Here is a 19,529-nt window from a genome sequence, read left to right as displayed (position 1 = left end):
TAAATATTTTAGGCTTCAAAGGTTTCTTTCATTTTTCTATTATAAACATTGTACGTTGAGAAATTTACCCAATAAAAATATATTTTTTAACCTAAAATAGCAAACTATATTTTTTTATAGAGTAATATTATATAAACAAAGAGCGATAACTTATTTGTCGGTCAAGCCGTCCACCGTACGGGTATAACACTAGTTTTACTTGGTTGTGTGATTTGATGGCGATTTGAACATTTTTATGTTGGCTCACCAAAAACTTGAATAAACGTTTTTTAAATATATTATATATATATATATATATATAATTGGATATAATTAGGTAATTTGGTTTTTATGTGGACTGTCTCTTTCCCCCACAACTTCTTTCCTCGGAACCCAAATAAGCTTTATTTCAATCATTAAAAACCAACACACAAATAAATAACTAATCCTATATGCTAATCCTATATGGTTGACCAGACCATACCATACCTCATAAATCGCACATAATTAACTTAAATAACCCGTCGAAGCGCATATTATGCAGCTCGCTTTGCATGGGATTTGAGTGACCAGCTCACACTCGAATACTAATTTCTTACATTCTTCTCTTATAATATGTAGAATGGATTTGGACTTGATTGTATAAAAGGATATTAACTTTTTTGGGTTGTAATTATCTTTAACGGGTAAAACTTGTAAAATTCCACTATAAAGCGGTCCAAAGTGTTTTTAAATCTCAAAATATCCTAAGTTTGTTCACTTATCATAAGATAACAAAAAAAAAAAAAAAAAAAAAAAAAAAAAAAAAACATGGACAATACCCCCAGTTTAAACCGAACCCATATCTCAAAAGAGAGAAGGCCAATGATGTGGAACACCCATATCTCAAAACAACAAAAGAACTTTAGCATAAAAGTGAAACTTTATCTTATAACAAAACATCAAGATTTTGAACACCTATACTGCTATCTATAATTCAATAGTCATCATTGTTTAGTATACCGTTTCTATCAAATTCATTTGCAACAACTAAAAAACCCCAATTCAATGTTTATTAGAAGAATTAATTCAGATCCATTTATATAATAAAGCAAAAAAAAAAAAAAAAAAGGCTAGTTATCTTCTCATTTACAAGAGTATGGTCGGTGTAATAGTAATAATTTTCAAATATATGAAATTGGGAAGAATAAGAGAATCAAAAAGGAAAGTTGTTTGATCCTCGTACAAAATAAATATGATATCTATAAATTTGAAATAATAGATCAATTATTATAGACTCATAAAATCTTTTATATATTTATTCCTTGTTAATGAGATTTTTGTGTTTGATGTAAGAGTTCTCGTATAACTTCTAATGTAAGAGTAAGACATCATGGATATGTTTGACAACGAGCGTTTGGAACTTTAGGTTTTCAGTTTTTAACAGGAAGCTCAGTTTAAAAAAAAAATTTGTTTGAATACGAGCATTTAACTTTTAGTCTAAACAAAAAACCTCAAATCTAAAAGCTACTTCATATAGCGGTTAAGAAAAAATATTGAGTTTTTTTAATTAATGTTCATAATTATCCTTAAAACTATATTTATAAATCTATCTTTTTTTAAACAATTGTCATTTTATGTAATTTATACATTTCAAAAAGTTTTTAGTTATTTTTGTCAAAATTCATATAACAAATAAAAATTACATCTTTCAGCTATTAGTTTCAAACTTACAACTAACAACTATTAGCTATTAGCTAGTTTTACTAATCACGTTCTATATCACTAAACACTGTAAAATAATTCTGAACTTGGTTGATTTATTGAAACTTAACGAGTCACAATAGCACATAATTATTTTTATTAAATCACGTAAATTAAAGATAAACCAAAATAATAAACGTCTTTTCCTTTTTTTTTAAATTAAATCCAATTAAAATGCTTTGACTACCACCTTATTTCCAAGAATGGTATAACTAAAATTGGAGTATAAAATCACAAGGTCCGTCAATTGTGAACCCGTTTTATCCTTTATATTTATACATAAACATTAAACAAATTAAATTAGTTTAAAATGGTAAAAACATTGTTCCATGTTACTTGGTGTAATGAAATATTTCCTTAGGTGGAACAAGTTCCATAAAAACAAGCAATTCAAAAAAGATAGATGTACAAGGACACATATTTCATATTTGACTTGAAAAAAAGTCTAATCAACAAACCTACCATCACTTTTAATCCAATCACTACAAATGCCCTTTTAAAAATAGTATGGAAATTCAACCAATAGCCTAACAACATTTTTCAAATATTAGTATTAGTTTTTTGTAAAAATTCAAACGGATAGATTGTATATTTAATAAAGTATTTTATCGATTTTTAAGTTAGAAAATATATCGTTGAGTTCTGTTTTAAATAAGTAAATTATAAGTTTGTGATTAAAAGACTTTTTTGTGCCACAAAAGATATTAGTGAGCAACAGATTAGTAATCGAATTCTTTATTTGATAACCGAATTTATAACATAAACTATTAAGCATTTATTTTGTAAATATGTACATTCACATAAATATTAAATAAAAGCATAATTTAATTACCTTCAATTTGTTACATATAACAAAGACATACCGACTTAAAATATTGTCATTGTATAAAGTGTATTATGATTATTAAGAAACATATTTTGATTATGTTTTAAATGTCACAACTAATTTATTTTTCAAGATTTTTTAGGTTGTTATGTTTAAAAAATTAAAAAATAGTTTATATGTTAGCTTATAAAGCTAGCTTTAAAAAAAACAAACAAACAAACGTATTCAAACTAATATTTCAGTAAGCTACACACGTTTTTCCAAATAAATCTTTTACTGATTGTAAAAATTCAATATTTTATATCATTTTATGTCATTTAAATATTTCATCTATATTTTCAGTTAGTTTTACTAAATGTTATTTTTTATTAATTAGTATCTACTTTTCAGCTATCAATTATCTTTATAGTTAACAATTAGTTTTTCAACTAATCCATAAAATATAGCATTAACAAAAAATACATATTTCATATATGGATTTTTAAAGTTGCATTAAAGTCATAACTCGGTAAGGTTTCTCATTTACTATCTAGTAAATTATGAATAATATATCAATAAATACATGATGATATTTTATATTATGATGTGTTTGGATTTGAGTTTGAAAAGAAAAAAAAAACATATTCTGAAAAAAAGTCTTCATTAGCTTATCTAGTGGTAAAACAAAATTTTTTTAGAAAAATATTCAGATTAACTTATATTGCGACAAATTTGTAATGAATGTGACAAATTTGTAATGAATATAATACAATGCTAACAATTCAAAATTACCCTATGATGCATTAGAAGGTAGACCGAGTCCATCAAAACACCACCTCCACTCTTTTAGCATCTTTCCATCAAGTGACTTTTATCCATCCTTCCTGGTTCTACTAGGAGCACTAGAAAAAAAAACGGCTAAAAAACAAGTAAAAGAACAATGATCACGTAGGGGTAAAGATACCTAGAAAACATTTTAACTGATTACAAAAACAAAAAAAACAAAAAAAAAAAAAAAAAAAAAAAAAAAAAAGTCAAGAAGATACACCACCATCCCCATCGCAGTTGTCTGAAAGCCCTACTAATGTCTAATTACAATATAGTTGTTTTTCTTTTATTTCATATTCACTTTCACATTAAGCACACTTGATATGAAAATAATTTATACCGAAAGGAAATCTTACCTAAAAAACTATTTAGCTAAGTATTATGATTTGCTTGATTTTGTTATTTCTACTAATGATTAAATCATTAGGAGATTATGGCGTTGAATATATGAGTAAAAAAAATTATAAGCTATTATGACTATCTCCTTGTGTATACCAAGTGTTTGTTAACTTAAAAGACGTTAATGAATCTCAATGACTCTTAATTTTACGAGTATAAGTCCGATTGAATAATCTTGTATGATACAACTTACATTTGTTGCAAAAATACAAATAAAATAACATACAATGGACTTGTTGCAAAAATACAAGTAAAATTAAATACAATGAGTAAACTTTTATGTTAGTAGATGTATTTTCAAGATCATGGTTAAATAATATAATATATGTTTAGAATCAATACTAGACTAGATTACCATATTAGTAACCAGTTATCAATATATCAACTCACATTCTAGGTATCAGATCTCACACTCCGACTATAAACTTATAACATATGCATGGGAGAAACTAGTTAATTGATAGGGGTAGCCCGTGCTACCCCTCGAAATTTCCCAAGAATAAGGTAGGATAAGGCAGTTAGGCAGATCAATCGTATGTATGTCAAAGTGCTACTCCTCAAACAAATTTGTGCAAGTCAAGAGCTCATGAGAAACCCTAAATCATCATCAGTTTGCTATTGCTTCGTGTGGATCGGATTACAAAAGATCGATTAAGTAAGGTATGTTTATTAAATTGATGAATCGGTTTGATTTTGTTCAAATTGAGGATAAAAGTGTGATGAGTTGGTTTGATTTGTTCAGATGGTGGAAATTGATGTTATTGATTCTTGTTGTTACAGTTGCTTCATTACTCTCTCATTTCGGGTAATTTAACTTCTAGGTTTCAAGTAATCTCATATTGTGACTGTTGCTCGAATTTTTTATGAACACCAAGTGTTTAATGTAACACATCAATGAAAACATCTCCACAAATATTGGGTTGCTCATGTAAGTTGAGTTTATTAACGTTTGTCTATTGTAAAACTTATATCTTGAAGAAGTTTGATCCATTTCTCTCATGTAATTTGAGTGTATTAATGGCCTCTTAGACTAAAACACACATCATATTGCATGTGAACATGTTGGTGTATTTTCTGTTGCGGTATGTAAGTGTTTGCTGAAGTTACTCAAAAGAAATCATGAACAATGTAACGTCCCACAAATATTAAGTAAAAAATTTATTTTTAAATAACCAAAACAACCCTGCTTTCATTCGTTTTCAAAAACCATCAGAATATAAAACAGTATCAAACAAAAGATCCAAATACAAAGCAAATCATGGGTGCGGAACATTGGTGGATGCGATGCAATCATGTCGAGCTCTTTCCTTTTGAAACATACACCATAACATATGCATGGGAGAAACTAGTTAATTGATAGGGGTAGCCCGTGCTACCCCTCGAAATTTCCCAAGAATAAGGTAGGATAAGGCAGTTAGGCAGATCAATCGTATGTATGTCAAAGTGCTACTCCTCAAACAAATTTGTGCAAGTCAAGAGCTCATGAGAAACCCTAAATCATCATCAGTTTGCTATTGCTTCGTGTGGATCGGATTACAAAAGATCGATTAAGTAAGGTATGTTTCTTAAATTGATGAATCGGTTTGATTTTGTTCAAATTGAGGATAAAAGTGTGATGAGTTGGTTTGATTTGTTCAGATGGTGGAAATTGATGTTATTGATTCTTGTTGTTACAGTTGCTTCATTACTCTCTCATTTCGGGTAATTTAACTTCTAGGTTTCAAGTAATCTCATATTGTGACTGTTGCTCGAATTTTTTATGAACACCAAGTGTTTAATGTAACACATCAATGAAAACATCTCCACAAATATTGGGTTGCTCATGTAAGTTGAGTTTATTAACGTTTGTCTATTGTAAAACTTATATCTTGAAGAAGTTTGATCCATTTCTCTCATGTAATTTGAGTGTATTAATGGCCTCTTAGACTAAAACACACATCATATTGCATGTGAACATGTTGGTGTATTTTCTGTTGCGGTATGTAAGTGTTTGCTGAAGTTACTCAAAAGAAATCATGAACAATGTAACGTCCCACAAATATTAAGTAAAAATTTTATTTTTAAATAACCAAAACAACCCTGCTTTCATTCGTTTTCAAAAACCATCAGAATATAAAACAGTATCAAACAAAAGATCCAAATACAAAGCAAATCATGGGTGCGGAACATTGGTGGATGCGATGCAATCATGTCGAGCTCTTTCCTTTTGAACCATAAGTACCTGAACACATTATAAACATACACTGTAAGCACAAAGCTTAGTGAGCTCCCCAAAATACCGCATACCATATATATACGTCAACTCAAGGCTGTACCGGGTCTATTTCACCCCCGAGTCTATTTCAATTCATACGTCAGTGCAAGGCTGTACCGGGTCTATTTCACCCCCGAGTCTATTTCAACTCATATGTCAGCTAAAGGCTGTACCTGGTCTATTTCACCCCACATACATATAGAAAACAGGCACACAGACATACAACAGATACAACAAGAGTCACAAAGACTACAAGCACATACAATCCCTAGTGTCCTACAGTATATTGAGCAAACTCACCTCAGTGCAGAGATAACCGAACCACACACGTTGCTGCTTCCGAGCTCTTCACACCGAACACATCCAAATTATCCCTAATCAATAATTAAGGAAATTTTCATAGTCCAAAGTCCAATTCATACTCTATCAGATCAATGGGTAAAAGACTATTTTACCCTCCCTATATCTAACCTAACAACTCATGGCCCAAAACCCCAAAAGGCCCAAGGCCCAAAAAGGACCATTAAGGCACCTCGGTGCGTACGCCCTGCGTACCACCTCATTACGCCCGACGTACGGTGCTCATACTTTAACTCCATTTTTAGGTCTTATTCCTTTAAGACCAAAAGACCAAATCCTCAAGTTCATACCTAATGGACGTCTAACGTCATAAAGTTCCTGACTTTATGACCTAGCATGACTTAATAAAGCCCAACACCAAACCTAAGCTTCTTAACATAACAAAAGGACCAAGGACTTTCTTAAAAGTGCTTAATCCTTTAAGACTTTACACCTAAGGCTCAGATCTAATTCTAATGGGTGTCTTAATCAATAAAGTCATCAACTTGATGCCTTTGCATGGCTTCAAGAAACCCAAAACCCAAATCTAGTCTACTACCTTGACCAAGAGATCAACAACCCATGCATGGTTGGTCCACAACCATCAAGATACAAACTTTATGAATAAGGGACCTTTAAAACATCAAAATAAACAACCCAAAACTTCTGGAGTAGCATATACTCTCAAGAATCAACTCATGGAACCAAAAAGCACAAAAACCCACTCACAGGCAAGAACTAGCAAATGAACCATCAAGTTTGAGACTTTTTACCTTCAGAAGATAGATCAAGGAAAACCAAGCTAGGATCTACAAGCTCTAAGCAATCCAACTCTTCTCCAATGAGTTCTTCTTCTTCCAAATTCACCAAAAACTCACCCAAGTCATTCAAAAGCTCAATAATATTCCATATGAGGCTAGGGTTTCGAGGAAACAACTTAAGAGGGTGGAGGCTGAAGGTATGAAGGTTTAAAAATGAGTTAAGGCCTTTAAATAGGCTCCAAGACCCCAAAATAGGGTTTGAGTATGAGTAGCGAACGCCCAACGTACATATGGTACGCCCCGCGTTCCCGAAGGAACCTTCGCGATCATCCAACCACGAATGCCCAACATACATTCCTTGTCGCGCAGCGCTCCCGACTAGCCGTTTTACCATTCTAACTTCCAAAGGCCATAACTTTTGCGTCCCAAGTCCGTTTTCGACGATCCTTATATCCACGGAAAGGTGTTGAGGAGCTCTACAACCCTATATATTTACTTTTGTCTTAAAACACATCGAACTAAAAATCCTTAAATTCAATAAAAGATATGAACCATTACTTTACCAATATACCCTTGTGCTCCAAAGCACAAAATCGAACTCTTGGATCACAAAATCTACTTTACCCACATCCAAATGGATCTAAACCTCTCTTTCCCCAAGGCCCGAAGCCTTATAACAACTAATCTCCGAGTCACGGCCCCGGATTAAGAAACGATTCAAAGGTGTTACAAACAAGCACAACCATGTATCCGATTTTAGTTGACAAGCCAAATGTTTTTGCATTATGAAATGTTATTGTTTGACCTTAAAATGGTATAAACAATGAAACATAAAAACAATGGTACTTACTTTAATTTGCATCTAATAATTTGACAAAATTTTTAATCAAGCTCTAGCATTTAGCAAGAAATTGGTTGCTTTTATGTTTTATTAGTGGTTGGTTTATTTGAGCTTGCTTTTATCAATTTCGAGTAGTTTATTTCTTTGTACAATGAATTGAAGTAGCATCATTTAACGTCTCTGTTTAATTTGTCTATGTTTTTCTTGACTGGACTCCCCCCTCCCCCAACATATTCAACAACTTGAGTGTTTTGTTATTAAGAATATATACTGGATTTTATAAGTTCCTCTTCTTTTTATGGCATTCGATTTTGACTTTTATTGGGAAGTTAAACCTAATGCTTTTTCATTTAAGATATTATGCATTTTCTTTTCATTTTTTGTCATGTGAAACGCTTTTTTCCTATACAGATAAACATAAATTTAATGATTATTCAAGTTAATTTATGAAGTTAAAGAATTAATCCATTGACACAAATAGAGCAAACAGTTTCTCATGTCGCGGCCTTTGTGTATTGAAAGTTCTCTGTTTTTGTTGATTTGAGATGATTAATTTGGTATTACTCTTTATATTTTATCGAAAATAAAATTATGCTATCCCTAGCAAAAAAAATTAACACCCCTGAACATGTGTATTAATTTTTCCTATAATTTGAAATAACATTAATTCTATATTTATTTTTTCCTATATTTATTGTATACTAGGTGAAAACCCGTGGGACCCACGGGTGTTAATGATTCGAAAACACTATCGATAAATTCAAAAGTGTAATGACTAAAAGTTTTATTGTTTTACAAACATAAATGTTTTGTCTGTAAGTTTATAATCATCAGTTTAAATTAATATATATACACTGGTTTGAATATCCGATCGATCATTCTGAATTTGTAGTTATTTAATAAAATCATGATTTTATACAATACAATATAAATATAAATTTGAATAGTGAAAAAAAAAAACAAAACACAATCAATTAGGAAACATTCTTGCATTGTAAATCCAAATCATCAGTTTTGCAATAAATAATCTACAGTTAGTCGATACATGTATGATCGTTTGTGCGCTTTCCAATGCAAAGATAAAAGATTTTCTCCATAACCATGATATACAAAAACAACCCCAACATCAATAAATTGTCTATAGCCTTGTATAAGGAGAACACATTCATTTTAAGGCTATTTTAAAACTTCAAGGATAGAAGTACATCAAATAATACCACGGTGTGTGTGCTATCCTAAAAAAACAACATTCACACACCAAGTAATCCATTATAATTTTATTGAAAATAGATAGCAAAGGAATAAGAAATAGAATGATCATATAATTAACACCGACGACAAAAAGATAAAATATAAAACCCCAAATTTTGGTCTATATATATTTAGGGGTGAGCATTGACTTTGTTACCTAGATTTTAGAGAAAAATGATAGCACCGTGCTCCAAGTTCTTGACCTCACTATCTCACCATTTGGCTAATATACAACTTCTATTTCCCAGACCTGCTTTGATTCTCCCGGTCCTGCTTCAAATCACAATTGTTTTTCCTATCAAAGCATTGTCCTCCAACAATCGTGGGTACAAAGTGAATCAAAAGTTCTCCAAAACTCTTTTTTATGTCTTTACCCTTCTCTAATGTCAAATCCACATTAGCAAAAAGGAACCACCTTATCAAAATTAATTTAAGAAACAACAGTGACCAGAACCAAACTGTGCATGTTGTACACAAACAAAAGTACATTGTTATTTCTTGCATTTATACCAATCATGGGTTAAATGCAATAAATAACAATGTAAATTGGAAAATAAACTTAAAACAAAGAAATATAATTTAGAAATATGAAACTTGTCTAATGGTTTTGGATATGTGGGTATCAGTAGGTACTTTCATTAATAAATGATGAGAATTTAAATGTTTTTTAAGTTTATCATTCACAAAAAATGGTCTCTGTTTTATAACAATTACAAAAAATGGTCTCTATTTACTGAAATTTACGAAAATGGTCCCTGTCTTATAACAAATAGTATCTGTTTAATGAATTTTACATAAATGGTCACTGTTTATCAAAGATACAATATGAATATGAGTTTCAACATCAAAAAAGATGAATGAAACTAAAATTCTGCATACAGATAACTTTTTAATTGAATTTCTTAGTTTGAGGTTTGTGCCGATTTAAACCCTATTAATGCTAGATCAATTTGTCTATCTCATAGTTTGATCATTTTTATATAAGCAACATTCTGTCCAATCATTTTAGTTCCTTAATCATCGAGCTCTTTTCCTCCGCTTCTAGAAAATGTCCAAAAGAAAGACAAAGTCAAGAGCCTAATAACCGTTGAGCTTTTTAATGAAATGATTGCAGAAAAAAGTAGCAAATTTGTTAACTATCACAATATAGTCAACAACTTGAACTTTAAACTTGTGTTTATATATATACTCTTGTAGTCTCTACCTAGATTTCAACATGTGAATATCAAGCATGACAAAATGGTGCACTATCAAGTTCCCAAATACAACCACTTAACTTATTTGTATTGGAACAAAAAACACATATTACATTCAAATATAAAATCGGTGTGACCAGAAGGTTCTTACCAAAGGGTACGTTAAAGGCAATAAATAGTAATGTACTTTAATTGTTCCGTCCATTATAGCAGCCTACTTTCATTACTTTCTAAAATAGTACTCTAAATTAAAACCTTTACCCAATAATAGCAATGAGAAACCAAAAAAATTCTATGTTTTAACGAAGATAAACATGAAAAAAAGCATTTATTGTAAAAAATCAAAAGTTTGCAAAAATCACAACATAGAAGGACATAGTTCATATGATACACTTATCACATACTTACAATATAGTCTTCCAAAAACCCACCAGGTTTTCATATCTTTTTATTTTATACGTCATGTGACTTATATAAACTTCCTAGCCAATCACATTGTGTTCTTCCTTGTCGAAATAAAATGCATTTTTTTATTTTAATATAGCAGCCAACAAAAATTGATATCTTTTTTATTCCTAATATACATTTCCTACAGTTGAAGAGAAGCCGAAATAACTCATATCTATAGCTACATGAAAGTATAAGCAATATATGTATTTAGATTCATTTTAGCAAGAAGTTAAATTGGAAAAAAGCCAGAACACGATAATTGTTAATATTAAGATTGGCTATCAGCGAACATCTATGCTTGTATTCATATTCCTTTTCCATTACCTTCATCAATGGAATGTCCTACAACCAGCTTTCCATCACCATCACAACACCAGGGGGAGATAAGGTGAAAGTCGTTCCATAGATAATTATGGGACATAATTAGATGAAACAAAGAATACACACTTACTAACCAACATAATTCCGATTATACCCTTGTGCTCCTCTACTTGATTTAATCTAAAGATATGTTCTTTGTCATCCTTGTTCATGTGGCTCTGTATGAAGGGCAGGGCACGATAAAAGATGGATATGAATAATTAAATGCCAACTATAGCCTACAATTGGTAAAATACTAAAAATGCTACCTTATTTCCCTTTTATTGGCATACGTTCAATATCGGAAAGCTCAAAGTATAACTTTTTCTTCTTTAACCAAAAAGAACCACTAAGAGTAAAATGCATATCAATATCTATCATGATTAATAGAGATTGATAGTTGATCATCAAGTGATCATATAATGCCTGTAATATTAGATAATAGAACTCAAGGCCTTTATTATCTTCTATATTTTAATTTTTTGTAAATTTTGTAAATTATATTTATGACAGAAATTGACATCTATAAAAATCTTCCCCAAAAAAGTTAAAAAAAATCTTCAAAATCATACTACGTGAGTAGACCTAGAGGAAAACCACTCTGATTTTCATATAAAGTCAAAACTAAACAAAAGTTAAATGAAGAATTCATGAATTTATCCAAGATTCTTCCAAAGAAAGATAAGTTTATTGGATTTCAATTACCCTTGATTGATGAAAATCTCAACTCAATCAAAGCTTGTAAATTTAGTCCAGGATGGAAAAAATTGGATAAATTCTTGGAATAAAACAAAAACCCAAGAGTATTATCATTTAGAAAGAATAATATAAAATAAAACCTGACAAAATATATGATTATGTTAATTGGATGAGGACTTACATCAAACACCATGAATTCAACTTCCCACTGATGAAAACAACCATCTTTGAAACCCAAGCAATTGCAAACAACAACAAATTTTTCGTTCCATTCGTCAACTCCATCATCCTTCAAATATCCTTTCTTTGTAAGATTCCTCCTCACAATTCTCCGCTTAAAAGTAAGTGGATTGTTCGACTTATTTGACCCTTTCCACTTAACCTCAACAGCCAATCTTGAAAGATCTTGACAACCATATGCAAGAGCGATATAAATTGTAAAAAGGGTTTTTCTTCCTACTTTTCATAGACTCGATGTCATCATCCATCCTTGGATTATGTGTCTTGTAATAGCAAAAATGAATAACAACAAAACTACAGGCTACAAATATCGACTCTTGCGTAATGTTCCAAATACGATTAGTTTTACACACGTGAGAACAAATAGGGTATTATGGTTCCAGAAATTTCAAACCTATAAAACCAGCTTTAAGCAATCGATTTCAATAACCAAGAAGAATAAAAAAAGATAAAGAATGAATACTTGGACAATGAAAGTTCAAGTAAATATGAGAAATCCTGCACAAACAGATTGAGGAGGTGGAAATAGCGGATTTCCATGAAATTGGTTCCGATCTTGGTAAAATAAGAAAAATAACTGAAAGAAGGATGAAGGAGGAGAGATGGTGGTCGTGAAGGTGATCGGCGTAGGGTTTTGTTAACAGAGAGAGATTTTTGTAAATTGAAAAGTTTGAAATGGAATCCAAATTAATAATCGTTGCAATCCAATCCCTAATTTGTTTCCTAATTTTTAGGAATGAATAAGGATGAAGGATACAAGTCAAACGAAGCAGGGGCAATTTCGAAAATGCAGTTACATGAAAGGAGCGGGAAAAATCGATTGGGAGAAGCTAAGAGAATGACACATGGCATAAAAGTACTTATTTATTAGATTAGGGGATTTAAAAATATATATCATAGTCTATGCGATCTTAGGGTCACATAAGCATATGTTAAGTTATATGTTAAGTTGTAGATGAATTCTAATAGTATCTAAATATCATAATAAATTTCAAAGTACATTTTTTTTAACATTATTTCTTTTATGTTACCTTTTAACAATAAATACAACTTGTACGCTAAATTCGGTTTAATACATGTTTCCTCTTTGAGGACCAACCTCATAATAAGTTCAATGTATACTAATCCATTACATAAAATGTAACATGATCAAAATTTAATTATAACTAAAAATAGTAAATTAATATCACATAATTACAATAAAAGAACTCAAATAATTAGACCTCTTACCTTCAATAAGGACCACTTTGACATGCTTTTATATCCAACAAAAAAACAAAAATGAGAATGATATATTCATTTGAAGCAACAAATTTTGAAGTATACCCAATCTTTATTCCTAAAATCAAAAAACGAGGTTTTGTAATGATCCCTTCCTATACCCAACAAAATTGAACACGAAAGAATGAATTTACGAAAATGACCTTTGTCTTATTAAATGAACCTGATCATTGGTGGAACAAGATTTTGCACAAATCACGAGGCAGAAAAAGTCCCTGCAAAAGCACACATTTTGCATTGGTTTACGAGCTTTCACAGAATTTATTAATGTTGCAGTTTGGTACTTGCAGTTTCAACAAGTAACCTCTCAACCCCTCTTCCTGCAAAACTCTGAATAAGTACCCAACTTTTGAGTAATGTTACTTTCACACTCCATCTTCTTCATCTAAGGCTCTAAGCAAAATTGCCTATTTGGAGATCGGATTGATGCCATTTCTATCGACCTTTTCTTTACCATATCCTTAAAAATTTAATTCATCTATTAGTAATTTCTAATGATTTATCGACTTGTATTTTATATAAAAAAAATAAGATTAATTTAAGAAATCTATTTTTTTATCTAAGGAATAATACTGCCTATTTAAAATTGTAATCGTTGTGCTAAGTTTTAAGTTAAATATATACGTAACAACGTATTTGGATTAATTATATTTTTAAAAATTACTATTTTATGTATACACAACATTTAGCAATGTGGTTTACATTGGTTTATGCTAAATAACAATGTTATTTAAATTTGATTAGATAATTAAAGATTTTGATGGTTAACTTATATCGTGTATCATAGTTGATGATCAGACTAGTTGTAATGACTTTATCTTAATAAAATTGGCAAAACAAATTAATGTGTTTCATTATTTTTAGAAACTACATTTCATAAAATATGTAATGGCATAATGTATATTTGAGCCATCTCCAACACTATCTTTAATGTGTCTTTCTGAAACTGTTAAAAAAAAGATGTAAGTATAAGATTTTAAGACATCATAAATTGATGTATCAATTGAATGTTTATAGTTAAGAGTAGATCTGACAAAAGCGATCAAATCAGTAAACCTAACTTGAACCTAATCCAAAATTAGTGGGTTTGATTGATATTTTCACTCATTTAATTTAAACGGGTCGATTCTTTTAACATATTTAATTAAATAGATTAAATTGGATAAAAATTATCAATACATTTTTAATCCGTCAACTCATTTAAACTTAATATATATTTATATACTATTATTTAACATTTTAATTATTATTTAATATTATTATTTATGTTTCACAACGCACAACCTTAATTATCATCTCTAATCTTGGTACCGATAACACCACACACTTCAAATCCCGCTCTTGAATCACTCTTTAGCTGCTCAACCATAAATTGTCGAGTATGAAATACATAAACATGTCAACGCGATAGTAACTCATTTATCTAAGGTTGGGTTGAATTTGAAATTTCAAACTCATTTAAATTAACAAATTGGATTGGATTAAGATCATCAACCTATTTAATTGACATGATCTCTTTAGGCTATAGGGAGTGGTCACACTCAACCCATTCAAAAAATGTTGTCAGCTTAACGTCACGTCAACTCCATTACAAACTCACTACCAAATCACTAGATTTTGTAAATGGTTACCATTAGCCCTTTGAAAATTAATTTTTTTTTTGTTTTTGGTTTTGAATGGATTAAAAGAAAATGATCAACTTCATTCCCATTGGACCGTTGAAAGCCTACTTCCTTACCATTGGATGTCTTCGTCCGTCTTCATGATCACTCCACAGCCAAGTCATCGGACACCAGGGTGGTGTTCACGCGTGACTTGGCTGTCCACCTTAGCTCTCACGCGTCCTTTTCCTTCCCACTCCGGTTAGCCTTAGTTAACGAGGAATTGAATTGTTTTTTTTAATCTAGGGTCTAGCAAATATCGTAGTTGCCTTGTTTGATAGGTGTGGCTAATTAGATGCTATATATCTAGATCATAGTCTAAAAGTGTTAACAACTTTTTTGTCATTGAATTCTTCTTTATTGATAAGTGATTTAAAAAACGGAAACTATGATATTCTATCTTTATATTCTTTTTTAAATTGTAGGCATCACAAAATACCCACGATGAGAGTGATGAGCTTACATAATGAATATTTGATAATAAAAAAAATACAATATAACCATTAATTTCATAAAATATAAATTTATAAAAGTATTTCAATACAAAATGCGTTTTTAATGAAACGATAATGTCATTTTGTATAAGAATGGTATTGTTTCGCAAAAAGGTGCAAAAAAGTAAAAATCAGATTTTTGGAACGAGGATTATTCACATTATTTTCTATATCCTAAATTGCTTCCGTATTATACTTTATGGTCAGACTAATCATGTTCTTGATCTTTTTGTATCTGTTTTTTGCAATTAGTATTTTTTTTGTTACATTACTTAACTAAATTTTGTTTATATCTATAAATAATAGAATTGATCTATATCCACAATTTTTTTTTTCATCTTGCAATATTTATTTATAAGTGTTTAACTTTTACTGACCTATACGTTGATTAAAAAAAATTAATTGCTTTAACCAGATAAAATACAATTTATTTAACTACTACACACGAAACGGCTTGAAAGCCGAATGAAGCGGCGGCTAGTCGAATTAAAGTGTAAGCCGGTGTCGTGAAAAACGCGGCGGCTCGGCCGGTAAAATGGCTTAAAATAGACAAAAACTGATGTGTATAGATGAAGAATCCAAGGGGTTACGTGGGAGGAGTGATGAGTCATCATACTTTTTGAAAAAGACTGATTTGACCTCATGCTTTGTTTTCTTCCTTTTCAATCTCTCCTTTTTCCTCCCATTTTACCTTTCTACCCATTCCTTTTCCTTAGAAAAAATACAAAATTCTCCCATAAATTTCTTTTTATTTTTCTTTACCATAATTCAAATGCTCTTTAACTTTTAAATATTATTTCAAAGATTTGGTTTAATGAAAAAGAGAAGAGATCATAGTTCTACGTGTCTTGCTATGCCAATAGTAATTACTCTTTACAATTAAAATGATATTTTAATTTTATAATTCGAATAATTTTAGATATTTAGTTAGAAAATGACAGTTTTAATAATCTTAATATGTTTCTTGTCCATAAACAAAAGAAAATCGTTTGATGTTAATGCATTTGTTTAATATTGTAAAGACTAAAGATCAAGTGGCGTTCAAAGAAAATTGTATGTAATTTAAACGATATTCTCATATTTCATTATTTGGTTTACTTCTTATGTGAACTTAGTAAATATCTTTAAAACTATATTCTATATATTTTTTAAGAGAAAAATATGATTAAACAAGGAAATGGAAATAAAAGAAAAGTTAAAATTCTTTATTGTATGTCTAAGTTGGGAAAGAATATGAGAAAATAATTAATGATTTTACCCTTTTATCTTTTAACTTAAACATTTACAAATAGTAAAGAAGGTAAAATAAGAGGGATATTTTCAACATTATGTAAATTTTATATACCCCTCTCTCAAGAATCCAAATAAAAGATTTAAAAGAAAGGAACAAAAATAATATTTCTTACATTTCTCTCATTTCCTTTCGTTTTTTCCTAAAAAAAACTCAAAGACATGGATTTTTCTTTTCCTTTTCTGTTTTGATATTTCTAAATTTGTTGAGAACACAATAAAAATGAAGTTCATTTTAATCAAATATGTTACAATAACCCCAAAAAATTTATCTAATTATAGCGTTGGCATCTTGGGGTTTGGACAAACAATGTATCAATGTTTAAGTCCAACAATGAGAGGGGTCTTTCAGTTGTTAGGTGTTAGTCTTGTTCCTCTTATATGAGTAGCTAATCATTTCCCAATCCGAATAAACACTAAACACCTAATACGGATTCATTAGTTACATGAAGCTTCGTGGGTTTAGAATGTTATCATTCGGTTAAAGTTATGAAAAAATCAGACTTTTTGAGAGATTATCAAACATACGATGACTAAAAGAATAAAAAAATAAAGAAGAGGGGTAAAATGGTAAAAGTGAAAGAGTATTATGCCAAGAAGAAAAGCTCTTCCCTACCCCTTACCCACCCCACCCCACCCCTCCCCCCCCCCACCCTCCCTACGCCCAAGATTGTGCTTATAAGCCCCATCAAGCGCTTCTTTTCAGAGAAGATTCTTTTCTACTCTCTCTCCATCAATCAAAACTTTGCATGGTTTTCCCCTCTCTCTTCCTGCCATTGAATTGGGATTTGTAAGTGTGGGCTCTCTTTACTAAAAAAACCTTTTCATGACTCTTAAAAATCTCATCACCACCTTCTTTAGACACAAGCACTTGTTCAACGACTGAATTCCACCCCACCCTCTTCTTCTACACATCAAGAAACACAAGTGAAAGATTTAACCCAATTCTTGTTCATAAGCTATGGAAGATGAAATGGTGTTTGAAGATTCTAACAACATCACCTCTTTCTTGAATCCTTCTTCTCAAGTTCTTGATTCTCTATGGATTTCCACCTCCTCTTCCACCTCTTTTCATGGTAATAATTAATTCTCTAATTTTCTTCTAAATTTGCTTGTTTTAATCAATTTGATGCAATTCCCATTTCATTTCTTGAAATAAAGTTTCTAACTTGACCTTCAAAATACTTCTTTTTCTTGATTTGAACCTTTTTGTACTTAATTCTTGAAAGATGAGTCCTTTCATACTTTAACAAAAAAATTTCACGGGTATACAAAAGTTTTCTTCTTGTTATGTGGGTTGATCATTGTTGATTGTTGCCATTGCCATGTCATGTATAAGTTGTTTAGCTTGCCTGTGAATCAGATTTAAATATTTTAATATAAAAATTATAAATTAATTAATTTTACATGATTTTTAAATAGACCCTTTTTATATTTCGCCACTAATGTAGTCTGCCTTCTAAAATCCCTTCAGGAGAAACCAACACAGCAACCACAATGGCTCCGGTAATCGGCGGCGAAACCCAAGACGAAAACTACTACGGTCAACCGGAGAAGAAACGGCGGCTCATGGCGGAGCAAGTGAAGTTTCTCGAGAAAAGTTTCGAGGTCGAGAATAAGCTTGAACCCGAAAGAAAAATTCAGCTAGCAAAAGAGCTGAATTTGCAGCCTAGACAGGTGGCGATCTGGTTTCAAAATCGCCGAGCAAGGTACAAGACGAAACAGCTTGAAAAAGACTACGATTTCTTGAAATCAGACTACGATAAGCTCAAATTGGATTTCGATTGCTTACAAAAAGACAATAATAAGTTAAAAATCGAGGTACTTGATTACTTCCCCTGTTTTTTCTTTTTCTTTGTTTTGTCGAAAACCTTTTTTCGCTAAATTTCAGAACACTGTTTTTATATAATGGATTTTTGTGTATTTTGGCCAAAAAAAAACAGGTTCAATTTCTGAAAGAAAAGTTAGTCGAAAGGGGGAAAGCAAAACAAGAAGCATTGGAATGCGGGATTCCCGCAATGGAAATGGAATCAAAAGGTGGGAAACCAAATCAGTTTCCGATTGTAACTCAAAACGGGACCAATGTGGTGATATGCAAAAACGAAGATGCGAATTCGGTTTCAGCCAAGAGTGATATTGTTGATTCCAATAGCCCACATCAAGATTCAAGTCATTTGTTGGAAAACCAATCTGATTTTTCACAAGATGAAGATGATAACGTGAGTGGAAATGTTCTTCGGTTTCAGAAATCTGAATATGAGTCTTATTTTGAGATGAGTGAGAGTGGTCTTGGATACCCTATTGTTGATCAAAGCTTTTGGCTTTGGTCTTGATTTTCAATCTTGATAAAGGGTATTTAATATCAAGACTCGTATTGCATTTCTTAGTAGTGAGGAGTCTTGTTGCAAATTATACTTAGATGTTAATAAATATCTCTTTTAACATCTTTTTGTTTCCAGGAACATTGGTTCATAGTGAGCCAGTGTCATAACTAATATGGGTTCTTTGTTCATACAAAAGAATCGATTTTTATATGACAATAAACCCATAAATCGAATCATATATGGTAATTGGTAATTCTTGGGCATTGCCAAAATTGCATAATATGTCCATTCGAATAATGACCAATGGGATTTGACATTCTTATGAAAATTTACC

General features: G+C 30.8%; 1 protein-coding gene across 1 annotated transcript; it reads left to right on the top strand.

Annotated features, from left to right (window-relative positions):
- Window positions 1-17,594: 17,594 nt before the first annotated feature.
- LOC145128488 (homeobox-leucine zipper protein HAT5-like) lies at window positions 17,595-19,315 on the top strand. The gene is made up of 3 exons (XM_079063291.1): window positions 17,595-17,947; window positions 18,346-18,692; window positions 18,815-19,315. The coding sequence occupies exons 1-3, from the start codon at window positions 17,833-17,835 to the stop codon at window positions 19,202-19,204; spliced, it is 852 nt and encodes a 283-aa protein (XP_078919417.1). The 5' UTR covers window positions 17,595-17,832; the 3' UTR covers window positions 19,205-19,315.
- Window positions 19,316-19,529: the final 214 nt, after the last annotated feature.

This window comes from Lactuca virosa, chromosome 8 (genome assembly GCF_052849685.1).
Source record: "Lactuca virosa cultivar CGN04683 chromosome 8, Lactuca_virosa_CGN04683_v6, whole genome shotgun sequence".
NCBI lineage: Eukaryota > Viridiplantae > Streptophyta > Magnoliopsida > Asterales > Asteraceae > Lactuca > Lactuca virosa.
This window is presented reverse-complemented; position numbering and strand designations above follow the sequence as displayed.

What these genes read in the sequence shown, in the direction of transcription:
- LOC145128488 (XM_079063291.1), top strand. Translation starts at nt 17,833, where the DNA reads ATGGAAGATGAAATGGTGTTTGAAGATTCTAACAACATCACCTCTTTC. An exon ending in CTCTTCCACCTCTTTTCATG is followed by an intron (nt 17,948 to 18,345) that starts GTAATAATTAAT and finishes AAATCCCTTCAG; the next exon opens with GAGAAACCAACACAGCAACC. An exon ending in ATAATAAGTTAAAAATCGAG is followed by an intron (nt 18,693 to 18,814) that starts GTACTTGATTAC and finishes AAAAAAAAACAG; the next exon opens with GTTCAATTTCTGAAAGAAAA.